Source organism: Neurospora hispaniola, assembly GCF_033458365.1.
Source record: "Neurospora hispaniola strain FGSC 10403 chromosome Unknown B0T23scaffold_2, whole genome shotgun sequence".
NCBI lineage: Eukaryota > Fungi > Ascomycota > Sordariomycetes > Sordariales > Sordariaceae > Neurospora > Neurospora hispaniola.
In genome coordinates, this window is record NW_026944407.1 from 2884108 (window position 1) to 2902888 (window position 18781).

The 18781-nt window shown below is 51.7% G+C and overlaps 4 protein-coding genes across 4 annotated transcripts; 2 read left to right on the forward strand and 2 right to left on the reverse strand.

The window, feature by feature from the left end:
- The first annotated feature begins 360 nt into the window (after positions 1-360).
- Positions 361-3663, forward strand: B0T23DRAFT_374270 (P-loop containing nucleoside triphosphate hydrolase protein). Its single transcript, XM_062836841.1, has 2 exons — positions 361-2721; positions 2779-3663. The coding sequence occupies exons 1-2, from the start codon at positions 709-711 to the stop codon at positions 3163-3165; spliced, it is 2400 nt and encodes a 799-aa protein (XP_062695682.1). The 5' UTR covers positions 361-708; the 3' UTR covers positions 3166-3663.
- A 1350-nt stretch (positions 3664-5013) lies between these two features.
- Positions 5014-6525, forward strand: B0T23DRAFT_438247 (zinc finger protein-domain-containing protein; the record flags this gene model as incomplete). The annotated part of the gene is made up of 2 exons (XM_062840652.1): positions 5014-5146; positions 5214-6525. The coding sequence occupies 2 exons, from the start codon at positions 5014-5016 to the stop codon at positions 6413-6415; spliced, it is 1335 nt and encodes a 444-aa protein (XP_062695683.1). The 3' UTR covers positions 6416-6525.
- Positions 6526-7929: 1404 nt separating this feature from the next.
- Positions 7930-10298, reverse strand: B0T23DRAFT_311975 (uncharacterized protein; the record flags this gene model as incomplete). The annotated part of the gene is made up of 5 exons (XM_062834664.1): positions 7930-8164; positions 8414-9210; positions 9389-9652; positions 9712-9910; positions 9973-10298. The coding sequence occupies 5 exons, from the start codon at positions 10296-10298 to the stop codon at positions 7930-7932; spliced, it is 1821 nt and encodes a 606-aa protein (XP_062695684.1).
- A 3587-nt stretch (positions 10299-13885) lies between these two features.
- On the reverse strand, positions 13886-17260 carry B0T23DRAFT_374278 (FAD/NAD(P)-binding domain-containing protein). The gene is made up of 3 exons (XM_062836842.1): positions 16849-17260; positions 15881-16617; positions 13886-15805 (listed from the first exon to the last, which is right to left on the reverse strand). Exons 1-3 carry the CDS (start codon positions 16877-16879, stop codon positions 14318-14320), a joined length of 2256 nt encoding a protein of 751 aa, XP_062695685.1. The 5' UTR covers positions 16880-17260; the 3' UTR covers positions 13886-14317.
- Positions 17261-18781: the final 1521 nt, after the last annotated feature.

Genomic DNA, 18781 nt, shown 5'->3' on the forward strand with positions numbered 1-18781 from the left:
TGTCCTGCGCTAACTTTCCACCATGATAGCGCCGGCATGTTCTGCACAAGGCAGCATCAACTGGAGACGACAAGGCGGAAGGCATGACAGTGAGTGGTCGACACCGCTGTGAACTGGGGGTTCGACTGGAGGCTGGGCGCCGTCATGCGGGGTGACGTTGCTTCCTTGATCCACTCACCGTTGGGCACTCAGTCCCGCCGCACCCGCCTAACGAGGAACTGAAGTGGACCAAGAATGTGATCAGCCACGCGTGGCAGCCTTGCAGGGCTTCTGCACAGCCACAGCTCACGGCAGGCTCCGCCGAACAGTTAATCGATCCGTCAGTTCTCGCAACGAACGAACCGAAAGTACTACCTCTAGCTCTCCAACACCACGGTTGCACTGGCTATGATTTCTACGTAACACCTTATGACCATGTCCTTTGGCAAGTGTCACCAAGTCATGTTCAAATTGCACTCTCTTCATGTTTACCCACGCGTTCATGCTGCTATGAATAGGCAAAAGTCTCGATTGAGACATGCGTTGTGCTTGGGTACTATCCGTCAGTCGTCAAACATCCCTCCTCCTCCTCCTTCTTCTTCTTCTTGACTGTTGTCAAGCTCAAGTTTCTCAGTGTTCAACATTTTGTCTTGTTTCTGCTCGCTCCATAGTTACAGTCAAGCAGTCAAATCCACTACATCTTTTTCGACTCATGCTCTCCGGGTGGTCATGTCATCTTCCCTTGAATCAACTCTCGATGCCCGAGACCTGGCCGGTGAACAGGGACAGTTGCTTGACCTGCTCGAGAAACTGCAATACGCCCAACTCGACAATGTCAAATTACCTCAGATAGTGGTCGTCGGCGACCAGTCGGCTGGCAAAAGCTCTGTCCTCGAAGCTCTCACTGGAATCCCGTTCCCCCGCGAAGCTGGCGCTTGTACGAGATTTGCTACCGAAATCAGATTGCGCAGATCCCCCCAGTCCAGCATCACTGTCTCCATCATTCCCGACAGAAATCGCCCTTCTAGCGAGCAACAACAACTGCTAGAGTTTGGTCGTCTGGTCAACAGTAGCTCTCCATTTGATCTTACGGTGATGGGAGCCGCAGAAATCATTGCTCCCAAGGGTGTTCCAGGACGGTTTGCTGCACGGGACATTCTGGTGGTGGAGAAGAAAGGACCGGATATGCCACTGTTGACTCTTGTGGATTTACCTGGTTTGGTACGGAATCCCAACAAGGACCAGTCCCTTGAAGACATTCGTATCATTGAAGCGCTTTCCGATCGCTACATGCGGAGTCCTCGTACCATCATTCTTGCCGTCGTTGGCGGGAACTCCGATTACGTCCAGGCTCCCATTCTGACCAAGGCTCGACATTTCGACCCTAACGGTACCCGCACTATCGGCGTTCTCACCAAGCCTGATCTTACTGACTCCATTGGTCTTGAAGACAAGTTCATCGAGCTCGTCAAGAATAACGACCGGCGTAACCATTTTCGTTTGGGCTGGTACGTCCTTTTGAACCCTGGCCCGCGAACGGAAGGAGAAACCTGGCCTTCTGCGGAGCAACGCCGGTCGACTGAGCGGGATTTCTTTTCCAAAGGCAAATGGAGCTCGCTTCCGGCGTCCATGTGCGGAGCCAGCGCTCTGAAGCAAAGGTTAAGTCTCCAGCTTCAGCAGCACATTGGGAGACATGTCAACGCGTTACGCAGACAAATTCAGAAGGCCTTGGATGATTGTGATGCCGAACTCAAGTCGCTTGGCACCGCCAAAAACACACCCGATGAAATGCGCTTAGAGCTCATTGAACTGTTTTATTTTTCCAATGAGCTCGTTGTCCCCGCAGCCCACGGCTTCTATAAAAACCCACCCAAGAAGAATTTTTTTCGTGTAACTGCAGACCCAAAGGGAACGCCGGCACAAAACCTCCGGGCACGTGCCGCCGAGGAAAACGATCGGTTTTCGACCAGAATCCGAGCTGACGGCCGCAAGTTCAAGCTCTCTGCTTCCAGTGATCCCTCTCCTGCCGATAAACAATCGGCATCGAGCTACTCCAAGTCTGAATATGCTCGTCTGGAGGTCAGCCGACTTCTTCATCAAATTCGAGGATCGGAATTTCCCATGGATTCCACGCCTAGAGCGGTTTACATGCTATTCCAAAGCCATTCGGAGCCTTGGCCTAGACTAGCACAAGAGCACAAGGATAACGTTGGAGCGGTCTGCAACGATTTTCTCCGCGAGGTCATCAATTACATCTGGCCCCAGCGCATGCGAGAACCTTTGCGCCGTCACTTCCTCGACTCTCATATGAAGGCGCTGATGGACGAAGCAGACCGAGAACTGGAACATCTAATACAAGACCTGAACCTCGAGGTTCAGCCTTACGATCTTGAATATCAAGAGCGTCTGGTGGCCTGGAAAAACAAGGCTGCTGAAACTGGAGCGACTTACACAGAGGCCGAGGAGATATTGGAGAAAATGCTGATTTTCTATGAGCTGTCTGCGAAAACATTCACTCGAAACGTTATCACGCAAGTAGTTGAGCGCCATCTTCTGCAAGGCATGTATGGCATCTTCAATCCTGCTGAAGTCATGGCGATGACTAGTGAGGTGGTTCAATCCATTGCTGCCGAGAATCAGGAGACACGGGACCAACGACAAGCCTTGACGGCACAGCGGAAGGCCATTGAAGAGGCGAAAGATGCCTGTACCGGTTTGGCAATGCGCAAGGAACTCAGAGAGGTATAATTGACCCGGACTCCTTGGAACGCAGTAGCAGCAGCCTGACAATCCTCTTAGCAACCAGACGAACATGGTGATCTCACCGATGGCACATCTGACGAAGACGAACCGCAATCGGCTGCAAATCCAATCTCTAGGTCATCCAGCACACCTCGGCGAAGACCACTACCTGCGAGTACCCCTAATGTAGCCGGGGATACGCGCAGCAATGCAGTTGTAGAGGCCACGGCCCGGGGCCCGCCCCAGTTGCCGCCTCCGGTACCACCGCGACAACTGCAAATTGCAGAAAGCGATTACGGACAGTTAGATGCGTTGTACGATAGTGGGAGGAAGTCACAAACAAACCAGAAGACTGATCAAGACAAGAATGGAGTCAGCCCTCCCTCTCTCCCGGATCATCCATTGAAGAGACACACTTCTTCGTTCCGGAATATCTTCAAGTGATGGGGTATGCGTGGCGGTGCCCGGCTTTACACCATTTTTGGTTCTTAGTTGAGTTATTATTTGTAGTGAACTCTGTTATCTCCCATTTGTATCTGGTAGATTGGGTGGTAGAACAAAGGCTGGACAACGCTGGACCTGAGGAGGCTTGAGCTCTTGGCTCCTTTTGTCTTCACTGACAACCGCCAAATCAGAGCCGTTATTCCAAACTGAACGCTGTTCTCACAAATGATCGACTATGATCCTTTCCTCTCGAATTCTAGAGGTAGGCAAGTATATACCGCGACCGCGAGCTGCCCAGTCTTTCAAGATTTCAAACTGAACCGTCTGCTCATTCCCAACTGTCGGCGCTCCTTCGCTCATGATTTCCCGGCCTCGTGCTATGATTGGACAACCTTGGGAAAGAAGTACGGTAATTGGTCAATCGCGTGTAAGTGGGTGGACCCAGCTCGCACTGCACCTTTACCCGCTGCTTTTGGTGCAAGCCCTGCCTCGATCCCTTCACTCACACCTCCCACTTGAATGCGAAGCCGCGTTCACCTTTTATAATGTCTCTGAGCTTAACACTGGCACTGATTTTCAATTTCCCCAGAGTTCTTAGGAAAGCTCAGTGACTTGGAGGTGTGCATCAGGGTACCGGTAATTGATGCATGGCCGGATACCGGCCTCGCATATCGGCAGCCACGCCCCTCGAATTCTTGAGATCTGTCCGATTTAAACCTATGTGTTCCTTATTTCTGTGACGCATCTTGTTGTCACTTTTCGAGGTTCTCCTGGCAGTTTTTTCGAGGAGATTGTAGTAGGTAAGATTGGCCATCAGTTTCTACAGTAGAAGTGGCCTAACCTGTTACTTGACATGCAGTTTTACGTCTGGTCTTAATATCGGGTCTACACCTGGCGACTGAAGCAACTAGTTCCTTTCTTGAGTTAAATGCTGGGTCGGGAGTATCGGCAGTAGGCAGTTGGAATCAAGGTACCTAACCTCCCCGATCTTTGACATGGCAAAGGGATGCGGAGGGGCGTCTGTACCTTGATGAGTAAGAGTCACCCTGCAGGCCGAAAGCGCTTTTCATTATACTGTTGCGGTATTTGATTTTCTTCTTTTTGACATGTCCGTAGTAGGTCCGATCAAGTGTATGGATAGGTTAAATGTGTGAAACCTGGTGCCTTCTACTGCAATGTAGCTCGGACTACGGTAGGAATTACGTGCCGCGTCGGACTTTCTCTTATAAATTCGGCATAAGGCTCCACATACAGCATGTCGCAGCACATGTGCCTATTTACTTGGTAACGGTTGTACAATACTCACCTCCATAGCTTCCTTTGGCTACCTTATATTTTAATGTATATGGAAGGGTCAAATTCCTTCCCCTTTGTTCCACCAGCACTGAGGTACTATCATGTGCCGGGCAAGAGGATAGGTAGGTAATTTAGTACAGCCCGTGCTTGCGGACTACGAGGGCTTTTACAAGACCGGGAGGTAGGTTGTTGCAAGCTACAGCTGCATACATGTGCATACGCCTCTTGTAGCTTCCATTTATATGTAAAGTACCTTAGCCGTTGCTAAAGAAGTAGCTGGTTGTAGGTACGTTCACTGTACATCTATTTGTTTCTTTCCGTAATTTCCAGGTGGCAAGTTTCTTCCTATTCTCAATATAAAACGTGCGTATCCCTCCCTCCAAGTCCTTGAATCCTCTTCTTTTCTTTTTTCTTCAGCTTATCAGCTCTGACTCAAGCTTTGTTCGACTGCCACTCTACTCACTTTGTAACTACAAGCTCTTCACCTTCCTTTCAGATCTCTTTGAATTAAATACCTCTCTATTCTCTCTTCACTTTCAGTGTCTCCTCAAAATGAAGTCAGCAGGAAACCGCCGTCGTTTATTTACCTCGTCGGAGACTATTGCCAACCCTATTTCTCTTTCTTTAGATGCGGACTTGGAGTCTAGCCTGCATCTGCTCTCGATCCTCGAGGCTTCGACTATCCGTAAGCAAACCTCTTCTCACATGCTTGTAGGGCTCTTGGAGGTCTAATCACATTGTAAATCCTTTAGCCTCCTCCCCTACGTCGCCTCCCAAGGACAAAACCCCTCCGCGCCAAGAGGCCGATGCCTCTATCAATCATCAGCTTCACCACGCCCTGTCCCTCCACAGCCAGGTATCGACCTCCTCCTCCGCTGCCGAGAGGGAGCACAGGGCCCAGGCCAATGAGGCCCATTCCTTTCGAAAGATTGGTGCCGGCGCCTGCGGTGCCATCTTCGCCCAAGAGGGTAAATCAGTCGTTGTCAAGCTTGCCAAGGACCCCAACAGCCAGGAGCTATGGAATGATTTCCAGCAACACCGAAAGATCTCACGCCTTTTCAACAGGGTGTACCATGTCGAAGAAGTCCGGGTGCCAAAGTTGCTTGGATTTGTGCCGCCCAAGAACTCGGAGTTTTGGGATGCGGAACCCGGCCTTACCAAAGCAGCAGAGAACATCTGCACCGTTCCAACCTACGCCCTCCTTGCCGAAAGAATTCTCCCCCTCCCCCGCAGCACCCGCCATCTCCTCATCGAGAAGTACTGCGCTCCCCGAGGCAAGCAGAAGGCCCTGGCCGATCCAGCCAACAACGACTGCTTGGTGCGGGTCTACCTCGGCTCGACAAACGGCAAGAGCAGCGGCATGTTCTTCTCCCTTCGGAACCTCAAACTCCATCTCAACCAGCTCATCGAGCTTAATCTCGACATCGAGGCACTTGCCTCCAGAATGGGCATTGCCCTTGCCGTGATGCACTGGGGGGCGAATACTGACGCCCGCGACGTCGAGTTTGTGTTGGGCAGCAGCTCAACCAAGAAAGCCACCCTCGAAGATGACCTCGATAACATCGAGGACGATGCCGAGGCGCGGTACGTCGGTCCCTCTACCTACCGCGGCCTCGAAGACTTCTTCTGTCGGGAGACAGAGATGTGGGTCCTGGATTTCAACCAGGTGAGGAACATCACCCTCGATGATGCCGGGGTTGCTTTGGCCGTGGAAGCGGTCAAACTCAATGACCCGTACTTCCCCAAGCCGCTCAAGGAATCCGAGGTGGAGAAGCATGCCTGGAAGGCGTTCACGGTCAGTTACCTCGAAAATTCGACAACCATTCTGGAAGAGGCCCTCAAGAACGATACGGAGTTGGGCGGCGAGATCCTGGCGTTGCCTAGGAAGTTTGTACTTGGCCTTATTGAGTTGGAGAAGGAGCGGATGACCCGCCGTGAAGGCGCCAATGCGTGAATCTGAGGGGTTTTTAGGTGGACCAGAGGCATTATGTTCATTTTCGGAGGCCTGGTTTTTGTTTGCGGAGGCATGAAGTTAATTTACAATGGAATACATCTTGATTGGGACTGGAGGCATGATGGACGATCGAACGGCATCCTCCTTGTCGTAATAGATGCATGCGTGCCCGTAAATTGCAGCGTGAAAAGCAAGGTCCTACCTACTATTGTAGTATAATACGATTTGTAGAGGTAAGATGCCGGGTTGTCTTTCGTGGACAACATGAATAAGCACAAACGATGTTCCTCTGCCAAGGAAGCTACGCTGCACTGGTTATAGGAGTAAAATTGCGATTGCCTCATATTCTATGATAGCAACTTTATAGACCTAGGTCGGGTCTGATGTTTGAAAATTCTCGATGTCTTGGAAGAAGGTTAGTTCCTCCTCCCCCTAACTCTTTACATTGCTATTATCAACAGAAACAACTACAATAGCCATTTCCCACAAAAGCAACCAAACGGCTTAAGAAGTAGTTCATTCTCATTCTTAGGTAGGTAGGTAGTGGTAACCCTTGTTGGCTTCCTATTCGTAGGACACCAGTCTTGAAAGCTATGCCGACTTTTGGAGATCAGATGTTCGCCTTCACCCTAGTGAAGAAACCTTGTAAGGAAACAGACTCAACTGACCGTTGTCTTCTTCTTATCCTGGTCATGGACACACCCCCTTCCCAGCCGGGAGCCCCGGATCTATACCTAACAGTACACTATCCTTTTCGGAACGGTTTCAGGCTATCTAAAGGTCTTCCCTTGTAAATCGGTCATACTCGCGGCGTATAAACTTCCTTGGTAGGTAGCTCCAGGCATTCTTGACACATAGCAAATGTTTTCCGACACCCTAATAGGCTTTTAAAGTCATCTACAACCGCTCCTCCTTGAGATTGGAAAGTATTTTGGACGTTGTGCGAGGCTCTTAGCAATGTTATCAGATCTATCCCCAGCTTTCCTTGATATGCCTGTTGACTTCAAATGATCTGACACTCCTCTCATCCCATGTCGCATTTGTCACATCACGTAGGTAGCTGCATTAGACTCGTATCTCATTGTAATAGTCACAAGGTTACAATATTTTACAGAGTACGTAGACTACCTACTACTTTAAGCCTGCTATGGCCTCCTTTCCCTGGGCCAAGCAACCAAAGGATGACTCAATGGTATATCCCATTCACCATCTTTCTCCATGTTCTTCATCCCGTACCTTTCATTAGAGGTAAGTTGGTATCAACGAAAAGTGAAATAAGACGCCAATGACCGACCACAAGTAAAGGCAAAGCCAAAACGCCTGCAACGTGGACGAGCCACGGAAAGAAAAGCCGACACACATTAGACCAGACCGAATTTTTCCCATCATTATACGACACAGACCATGAGACCGAATTCCGAAACCAGATACACACCGAGGAGAAATAAAGAAAAAGTAAAAAAAAAACCAAGAAAAAAAGCAAGAAAAACATAAAAAGTAGGTCGAAGACACAATCATAACGAGCCATCCCTAATGACTCGCACGGTGCCCAACCGATTGGGATCCATCGGCCCCTTCTTGCCGCTCTTCTTCTTGCCACCACTAGCACCGCCACTACAATGGCTCCTCGTCTCCAGAAAATCATCATCCTTCATCGCCGTGGAACGAACACCATAGCCGTTGTACGACCCTCCATTCCCGTTTCTCCACGCTTTATACCCCTGTGTAGTAGGTTTTTTCCCACCAGCACTGGTAGCAGCAGCAGCAGCAGCAGTAGTAGTAGAAAACGGAGGAGGAGGAGAAGGACGAGGCAACCCATCACTCCCCAGCCGAACCCCTCTCTGTCCATGTCCACCACCACCACCACCACCACCCATCATCATCATGTTGACAACTGCAGTACGTGCCTCGCTAGTAGTAGTCGTCGTTCCTCTTCCTCTTCTTCCTCTTCGTCTCCTCCTCTCCCACCACCTCCCCAAGGAACTCCGTTTCCACAACCCGTCCACCTCCTCCCTCAACACGACCCACGTCGTCGCCGCAAAAATCACCGCGTTCCACACCCCCTGCAGCGGCAACACCACCGCGCTCGCCAGATTGAGCGGGTAACTGGTATCTTTGGGGTAAAGCAACGAGTGCACCCGGTTGATGCTGGACGGCGTCCAGGTGACCAGGATGGAAATGGCAAAGACGAAGGAAGTCCGCAGGTAGGCAAGCTTGATGGGGTCGAGGCGGTGGAGCTTGGCCCAGAATTTGCGAAAGGGACGGCGGAGGGAGGAGAGGAGAGTGTGGAAGCGGGTTTGGTGGGTGAAGCGTGAGGCGGATTGGTGCCCGCAGGAGGAGGAGGCGTGGACGTGGTGCGTGCCCGTGGTGGTGGTGTTCGAGGTGCGGTTGTAGGAGGAGTACGTGTGGCCGTAGCCCGGGCCGTGGCGGTAGGGGCGGTCCCCTTGGGAGATGTATGTGGTGGTTTTTTTGAGGCTGGATTTTGGGACCCCGTTGTGAGTGGTCTCGTTGGTTGCGTGGTGGACGTGGACACGGAAGGGTGGGGAGCTAGAGCCGGTGTAGGCGGCGGCGGGAGGGACGATGTGGTCCTCGCTGGAAGAGGAAGACGAGGAGTAGTTGGAGTCCCAAGGGTGGATGCTGTTGTTCTGGCCCGGGGCGTGGGTGGCAAGGGGGACCTCGGTAATGGACGGGGCCGGTGAGGTCGGGGTCATCGGTTGGAAGTCGGTGTTGTCGGAGATGTTGACTTCGACTTGAGTCGTGACGGTGCCATAGCAGCCTGGATGATTGGAGAGATCCTGTGTGCGTGCGGCAAGGAAGTGTCAGCAAGGGGTAGACATAAATTGTGCATGCTTGGGAAGTGGTACGGCAGTAGTGCCATAGCGTGGTGTTACATGAAAAGGAGGATGAAGGAAGCAAAAGAGCCAAGTGGAAAGCCAATGCTGTAAAGGTAGGTAGTAGTAAAGTGCAACTGACCATGGGAATAACAGTAGGGCATGGCGAATCCCGGCCAGCGCTGATACCGTAGCTGTGCTTCTCGCCTAGTTCTATGTGTTCAGATCCAGAGTAGTTTTTCCCTTGGTTGCTGAACGTCAAATTCCGTAGCTGATTGCGCTGATGAAACACTTGATAGCCCACGGCGAGGTATACCAGCCCGGAGAGAAAGATGCACGTCCAGATAGGTAGATAGTAGGTGTAAATCCGCAGAGGATTCCATGTGTCGGCTATCCAGCACCATAACTGCGAAGAGAGTCAGCATCTCGTGGGCAAACTGCCTTCACAAGGGTTGGGATCCATACCGTGGCATTTCCATAGTAGCGAGTGGTAGCAGGACTGTGAGCAAGGAGGACGATTGCCGGAACCGAAGGAAGTCCATAGCACACCAGGCAATACAACCAGAGGTAGTCGCGAAAAGCGTTGGGGTTTAGGGCGAAGAAGAAAACCAGAAAGACATTTATTGCCATGGCAAGTGACCACCACGGGTCTGATTGCATGAACCTGGGGAGAAGTGTGTTAACGTGTTGTCCATCTCAGATAAATCTCACCACAAGTTCACTTACATTTCAAGAAGAAACGCCTGCGTGTGGCAGAGCGCCGAGTTCTCGCCGGCCACGATACCCGCATAGCCGATAAAGCATGCCGTGCTAGCCCCAACATTGGCGATAGACGCAAAGAGGATGAAAGTGTTGGGTACTGTCCGAACTCGCTTGAAGAGGCCATAGGCGATGAATATCAGGAACACCCCAAGCAAGCTAAGAGAGGCGCCAATCCTCTCGACATGCTCGATGGTGTTCCGCTGTGTCTGTGTGAGATTCATGTAGCCTTGACTGTATTCCACAGGCGGTTGTTCGACCTGAGCCTGGGTGGTGCCGGTGAACTCGTCCATGGTGAAGGAGGGGAGGCGAAAATATCTTAAGTGGATTGAGGAACAGGGATAGATTAATTGGCCAAGCCTTGTCTTTGGCTTCAGACCTGTGTTTGGGCTGAGAGACGGCGTAGCAATCTTCACAACCCAGGCTCGGAAACCCAATTTGGAATGTGTTGGACCGCACGTGGCTTGACCTCTGAAAGCAAGACTGCTGCAAGTGCAGAAAGCGGCAGAGCAAGCAGGAATGCCCAAGATCCCGCGGGGTTGGGGACTGTGTGGTGGGTAGCTGGGTGTCGCGTGTGGGCTTGAGTCTCTTGCGGCTGTAGAAGCAGGCTGGCTTCATCGAACCAGTAGAATCCGGAGCGAGCCCACCCACCCAACGGTCACTCCCCGCGTTCAGAAACGAATAAGCAAAGAATTAGAAGGCTTAGAAACGTCCCCCGCCTATCTCCACACACTAATGGCGAGCCACTGCCGGTACGATTCGAGAGGCCGATCGGTCGGGAAGCCGGCCGCGGAAACGTTAGTGAAATCAGGCTGAGGCGAGTATCAGATGCAAGCCGTCTATTGCGAAGATGTTTGCTCCCGCACAACTCGCATCAAGTATTGGGCCTCCTGGCGGCGTCTCTATTTCCAGGACGATGGATGGTCGGCAGATCTGTTGACCCTTGGAGGGGTTTAGTAAGTGAGGCGCGTTATGAACGGTGTGAATTGGTCATGGGTTGACAGTGGACAAAAAGAGAAGGGGAGGTTTCGAGAACAGAAACCTTGGATGATGGTTTGTCTGGGGAAAATGCGGGATGAAAGACAGCTGAACGGCAGCCACAAAACACGCGCTTAGTCGATTACACGAATGGACTGGATTTCCTCTGACGAAACTCGACGGCAACTGTCCTTGGGTCCTGATTTGGTGTGAGATGGCGGTCTTGGTTTTTGGCAGCGATTCGACGCGGTACTGGAAATTTGTCAACCCTCCAACAAGTGGGACTTTGGTCCTTATATTTCCCCGCAACTGCTTTCGCTGCGAATGCGCAAAGAAATTGAGTAAGAATGCTCAGCAAACTATGGAAGTCCCGCTGTATAGCATGAATCAGTTTAGTTGCGCTTCCGCGCTCCGGGGGTGCTGTCGGGTGCTGAAGAGTTCCTGATGTTTGTCTGAGTATTGTATAGAGGTAGGTAGGTAAGTGTGCGGTACTCCTCCCAGCATACGGCGAGGCACGAACCCGTCTCTCTCGTCCCTAACTCCCTAACACGAGGGAAGTAGCATGGGCCTTGCAGAGAGCAACCAGTATCCAGCAGGAGATTTAGTGTTGTATGATGCAAGCCACCGGCCTAGTCGGAAAGCAAACTTGCCTTCCGTCTTTGTGTGAGGGTCGGGTGCAAAACAAATGTCCCGCTGGAGCTCTAACTGTTTGACACGCATTTCATGGAAAGAGGGCCATCCAACATCACCATGTTAACACTAGAAGCATCCTAGAAAGCATATTGTAAAGTTGAAGGGCACTCCTCAAATCGCCAGTTCGATGCCAGCGCGACTTGTCCAACGCCAATAAGAGACAGCAGATGTCCTCTGGCAAGCTGTCGTGATGTGCACGGGGGAAACACTCGATAAGCGAGACGAGCTTACGATCCGGTTTCTTCATATCGCTCTGCTTTCCTGGCCCTGAGCTGGTGTGCTGTGTCCCAGTCCGTCTAGTCAGGGAGATAGACTCGAACCAGATTACTTGTGTGACCTCGCTATGGGTATGCGCCGGGTTCATTGGTCGAAGCGGAACTCGTCGAGGTTCACAACATATGGAACCCATCAGCTGCAATATGTTTCCCAGACGAGACGGTTTTAGTGCTCCCAGTGTAGGAGTAAAACATGATACGGACGATGATGCGAATCGAAGACAATGTTGGCCGGCAGTCATTGTTGAGAACAACGAAACGTCTTCCACCTAGAGATGCAGGCTGAATCGGACACTGGTCAGAAAGCGGTTGCCGGTCTCGATCTTGATAGTCTTGGTGGTTGGACGTTCGTTAGTACATTTTGTAAACATGGTGTCGAACAGGGGTCTGGCCATATGCGTAGGGCCATTGTAGGCACGGGATGCTTGTTTGCCCTCTGCAGAGGGATTGACAGCATCGCTGTGCCCCGTTGGTGTGAGGTCAGTGAGGATGTATGCAGTTTAGTTCCAGACAAGGTTTGCCAAATAGTCCACGTCGTAAGAGCAGCAACCAACCACTTAAGGTTATCCCAAACTCCATGGGTAGAGGTAGGGTTGGAGAATTTTATAAAAAGGAACGGTGAGAGCTCCAAAGCCGATAAACCGCAGAAAAGAAGCAAAACCAGATCTCCACGATTACTGGGTAGGTGGCGCTTGACGGTTTTCTTGGCTGTCAAATCACAGGAGCCTTCAAGGACGAGAATGATCGCCAATTCCCAATCCAATCTCTCCATGCAAAAATACGATGGCACCGTACCGTCCCGTCTCCTCCCCGGGCATGTTACAGATTTTTTTTTTCTTCGTTTTCGACATCAATGGCACCCCTGAGCCGGACCACGACCAATAGCCCAGGAACTTCCGTTACCAGGAGCTGCGAGGGAGTCATTCGTGAGGTTGTAGGGGACATGAAAGTCAAACATACCACTTCGAAACAACGACCAACTGGAAGAGCAAGAAGTATAGATATGCCCCTTCTCCCTCACGCTGCGACAAAGGGATTTCCTTGGCTTGAGTGGCCAGAATGGTATGTATGACTTTCCGGGACCTTTGTTTCGACGGGTAGATGCGTGCTCTGTATGCGACAACGGCCGCCTCATCCCGGCCGTGATTGGTGATTGAACCAAAAGGTACGACACAACGTGCAGATCCAATCTGATATAACCCCATTGTCTGCTGGACTTACGGTCACAGAAGTAACCTGCCGGCTTGGCGGTGCAGACAATGAGCACAGAGTTCCAGCCATGATAATAGGAACATGAGGCAGATCAGGTAGGTTGCCGATGAGGCGACAGTAGGCGCGAGCGACGGTCTCCCTCCCAGACAGACCTTTTGGGATTGTAAGGAATTAGTGATCTATCGAAGCTTTGTGTAAGCGGAATAAAATCAGAGCCCCTCATTGCAGTGTACATTATTGTGCGGTAACACCAGGCCACAAACACCAAGGGCAATGAGCATCTTCACCTACCAACCTACCTCCCACCAACAGGTCATACCTCTAGGTAACAGTGACCTGATATCGCGGCTCCGTGGTTGTGAACACACTAGGCATTCTGCTGTGCTCCGTGAGAGCGTTGGTTCCCTGGCCACTCGCCGATCCATGCGGTTTTTGGAGGGGACTGACTTATTCGTACCTCATCGTTAGACAGCCAGGGGCCTGATGTCCATGCTTTGTAGTGACATGATGCTGTAACATCGAGATCCGCTCGTAGCTGTACCTGCATTAGTTACCTGGCCCGCGTTGAGTGGTGAGAATCGTAATAGTGTCTTAGACGCCAAAAGGTAGGACTCACATTGTTCTGCCTCATAACCACTCATGTGCCCTCCGTCAGCTTATAGTCGTTTGGTGTCTGTGGTCTGTGGTATCCTTTCACGTTGATATGTTTGTTCAAAAAGAGCCGTTATGTGTTTAGCAATTTGGCTTCATTGGCCAAACATCTGATTGCGCTCGGGAAGACAGCTACGGGAAAGCAAACATCAACTGCACGCCTGTCCTGGGTGGCTCGTTGCAGCCTTCTAGACGACGAATGGCCTGAAAGCCACCGCATTTATCGCATCTCTTAAAATTCCATCGCCACTGAGCAGGTTGCTGGGTGGAAGGTGATATTGGTTGTGGCACTATCACAACTCTCGGCACTTCCATCCACCTACCTGTATGTATGCGCATGTGGGTACATGGACTACATGTCAACCCAAACCTTCTTGCTGTTTTCTTGACACTCGAGGCTAACTTGCACCAAGAATCTGTGATAGCATCATTTGTGGCTCGCTACTATGGGTCCCATTACCACGCTGCCCTTTGCTTCCCATGTGACAATCCCAATCGCCGATTCACCGTGTGTAGGTCCCCTCAATCACATAGTCTTTCTTCGGCCCCTTGACTCGGTAGGCTAGAGACCAATCTTTGAGGTTGACGGCCTTGAAGTTGAAGCGGTAGTCGACGTCGTAAAAGTCGTCGATGCATAGATGCCCAGCGTTTGCTCGCCATGCTTGGGGTGCATCCTCGGTCTCTGTGTTCGGAATGACGAACTCCACTTGGTGGAACAGATAATCCGCCTTCTTTTGATCGTCCGTCTTGACGAACCAGACGCTCAGCTTGTCTTTCTTTTCATCATACCTCCAAACATATCTCCTCGTAGCACGGAAAGAGAAGCCGTTAGAGGCAGTGAACATTCCTTCCTCAACGTAGAGATACTCCAACCCGATATCGTCATCTTTTTCCAAAGCAGCATCGTGCTCGGCTTCACGTCCGTCTCTTGTACGTTCCCTGAGCAGGAACCGGGCAGTACCACTGAAATGCCCGCTCGGGTGAGTGGGAAGACGACTCACAAGATCCCTCTCAAGCTTCCATTCCCCTAAAAGGGAACGGAAGACGGCTTTTGCAACAAACCTTGCCGAGGAAGCACCAGACCATGCTGTGCTCTCAGTCTGCTGAATGGACTTTGTGGCTTCTGTACGTTGTGCCTCACTTGCTCGTTTTGCGGGATAGCGTGCTGGTGTCAGGATGTTCATGCTCTGGTCAGCTGGTGGAACTCTGGGCATTTCCCCCAACGGTGGTATGCGGTCAATTTCTAGAGCCCTCGAAAACTCTTGCATGAGCCACGGGTAATCGCCCATGGGAAACTGAGAAACTCGAGGATCAGTTCGCAGAGCCAAAGTCCGCTCAATGGAATCATCTTCACCAAGAGCTGCAGCCATCCTGGGAGGAAGTGACGAAGAAGCAGGTCCTCCGGCCGCCCACAAAGCTGTGACAAAGCGGGCTTGCATCTCCATGACACCCCAATAAGGTGATCGGTAGAAACCCACAAACCCCAAGAAGGGAATTGCCGGATGATGGGTACCGTGGAAGGCCAAGGCAACAGTAGTGTTCAGGTCAGAGGGCACCACCGACAAGATCTCTTGAACAGAGGACGGCAGGAAAGAGATGGACGATGCTGCCTCGAAGCCAGTTGCGAGCACTACTGCCGCAACATTGTCGATTTTGCTTACCTCTCCCCGAGTTGTTGTGACGGTGACAGTATCGCCGGTCAGCGAGTCTAGTTTTCCACGTGACACCGAGATGAGCCCGCTGCGGACAAAGTCTGCATAAGTGTCACTAACGGCCAGATAAGGGGGCTGGTCCGTGTCGGTGTTTGTAATGGCCAGACTGGATGAGAAGTCAGATTGATCAGTCCCTAGCATTGTTTCAAAGATTGAGTGACGTGTCTTTGCCGCCTCTATCGAGACATGGCCTTGCATATTGGTCAGATTATCCGGTCTGTTGGCCAAATTATATGAACAGAGATCCATGGGCAAGAAGGGCGGTGCGGGCGACGCGGGCTAGCCAGAAGACACACAAGTCAGCGCAAAAGCACCAAGAGGAAACAGTCGGGGACATGGATGGAAGATGGGCACCTTTGGTGAGGTAAAGAGTGGAAAGACCCATACAGGCCTCTGGGAAATATGGTGAATCGAGTACTGGTCCAAGTGCTGAAGCGGGCTCGAGCCAGGCGCGTGCAATGCCGAGGAGAGGTGGGTTGCGATAGTACCGGCTATCTCGACACCCGACATTTGGCCTCCGACCACCACGATCTTGCGCCCGACACCTTTTGTCTGCTCGAGTAAGGCGCTGAGAGTCCGGTACTGACTGCTGTGGACCACCGGTATATCACCACTAGCGGCCACTGGTGGAGGTATGACCGGTTTGCCGAAGAAACCAGATGCGACCAGTAGGTAGTCGAACATATGGTCGAGCTGTTGACCATCTTGAGAGCATGTCCGGACCTTCCACTTGGCTCCCTCGACACTTTGGTCAGAGGGTTGAAGCAGTTCAGAGTGAACGACGCGCTTGCCAAGGTGGAGTTTGGCGTCCCGGCAGTATCGATCATGGTATGCCTCAAGATAGCGCCCAATGTGCCAAGCTCTGGGAAATTCGGGGGCGTCATCGGGCCATGCCAGGTCGCTGAACTGGACGGTATGTTTGCTCTGGTTAGCTACCATGAGCGGGTGAACCGAGCCGGCGTTGTCGTCCTTCCTCGACGGCCAAAGACCGCCCACACGGTTCTGCGCTTCGAAAATGGTGACATCGAAGGTCCCCTTGGGCTGGTCATGGAGGAGTGACTTGGCTGCAACTAAACCAGACGGGCCAGCACCTGTAGCAAGGAGTGGTTAGAAAGCCATGACTGCACAGAAATGATATGTGGCGGTATTGGGCGTTGAGGTAAGAGTGGATGAGTTGAAAAGTGGCATGTTTGATGTTGATGTTGGCGACACATGTGCAAGCGCGCGTAGTGTTGAAAGGGAAAAGAAACGAAGAAGAGAAGGCACAAGTAAACACTGATGGCTTGGAAGTGGAAGTGGATTGAAGGCAAACATGAACACACCAACAATGCAAACTTTCTTTGAAGCCGCCATGAAGCCACGTCTCCAACTGGACGGTCCGAGAGAGCCGAGGTTGGGGAATATGGGCCGGCGGCGTGCGGTGGCTCGGACCAGTATGTTGAGTGGTGACTCGGTGTGGTCAATCGCGATGTCGATAGTATGAGTGTACAGGGAGCAGCTTCAGGTGAGAAACTGAAGCAGGGGCAGCTCAACGTCCCAGAGCACTTCCTGAATTAGGGTTGTCGGGTGCTGGGGAGCGACAGAACAACTCGTCAAAATATGACAGAGAGTAACGGTGGCTAGTGCCTCGGGTGACATGCAGTGCCTCACCACTACGAGACGGGATGGCCAACTTCCACTTCAAGTTGTGCCGCTGTCCTTTCAATTCCTTTTTGGTGATGAGGTGTGGTTTGATGACCGAGTGTACTGAGCAGAGTCACAGTTGCCCGGCTGTGAGTGGAGTCACATTTCATCCGATATTCCCGATTGACAGCAGACCTCAGCTGGCAGAAGTGACAGTCAAATTGCAGGGACCAGGCTTTGGGCGATGTCCGGCAGCTGTCAGCTTCAAGATGGAATGAGGGGTGAGGGGTCAGACCAATTACCAATTGAAAGTCTCCTCAAGCGGGGAACCGAAAAGTTGGGGGAAGGTCAAGTTAAGCTTTAGGCGGGAATGGGGAAGGCGCAGATCTCCCCGCACCAAGCGACCCCACAGACCTGACTACACTAAATAACAGTGGAGTTCCGGGAGACGTCACAGACTTGCCGAGCGGCATCACGGGACCGCTTGAGAGAGAGAAAAGATTGAAGGAGCGAAACATGAGAGCATGAAATATTGCGATGTATGGTTCCTTTGGCAAAACCTGCCCGATACAACTTGTCACGCTTTGCCATCTCGCGCGCCATTTGCGTAAACAGCCAGCCAAATAAAGATAGAGACGTTTAGTGTGTTTTGTCTCCACGAATACTGGTGATCGCATAAGTAATTACCTACCTACCTTACTTTCCATACGCTCATTGAGGGCCAGGCATAAGCTGTCGGGAGTTCGGTACATTGCCTCCCGGATAATTTGTTACCTGTAAGTGCCTCGCACCCCCCAGACCTTTCATCCAAGTGACGAGATCTCTAACACTTCAACCCTGCGCTCTTTGCGTGCTCCTCAAGGCAGACGTCACCATCACACATCATCATATCCTATCTTGAGCTTCGAAATAGTTGTTCATTGTCGGCTTAGGTTTTAGAAGTCTCTTATATGAAGATAACGAGCTGTTGATGTGCAATCTAGAAAGGGTTTGTACCGTTGTATACCCGAAGGACAAGTAACGAGGGGAATCACGTTTTTTTACTGTTAGTGATCCGCTAATTGCCTCTGTTTCCCAGCGCACCGAGTTCCAACAACATGGTCCAGAGTCCGAACGCACACGGAAGCCTCCATTCAGTCGGGTCATGAAAACTGAAGTGGAGCACAGGACTCGGGGGCTCCATGCCGGTCACGGTCCGCGTGCCGTCTGGCAAACATCTGGATCTGCCACAGCTGCCTCTTGGGTACTTAGCGTTCCAAGAATCCAGGCCATCCATCCTCCAATTTTACCTTTTTGTAAAGACAAACATCACAACGATCCCACTGCATAATCCACGCTTCCAGCAAAGCACTTTGGATCCGGAATCACGCTCCCCGTCTAGCTTGAGTGCCCTGCGACACCAACAAGTCAACACAAACACCCATCACTACCATGCTCTTCAGCTGACCGCCCGACCCCGTCGGCTGCCTTGTCCACACACATGACAGTAGCCCAAGCCGGACCGATACCAAGAGACACCAGCCGCCCCCCCCCCCCCCCCACGGTGGAAATCCAGCCTGGACGCCTGGACGTCGAGTTCGGGGCCATTTACCGCCGCCACTGCGGAGCAGACGGCGCAGACGGTGCAGGTGT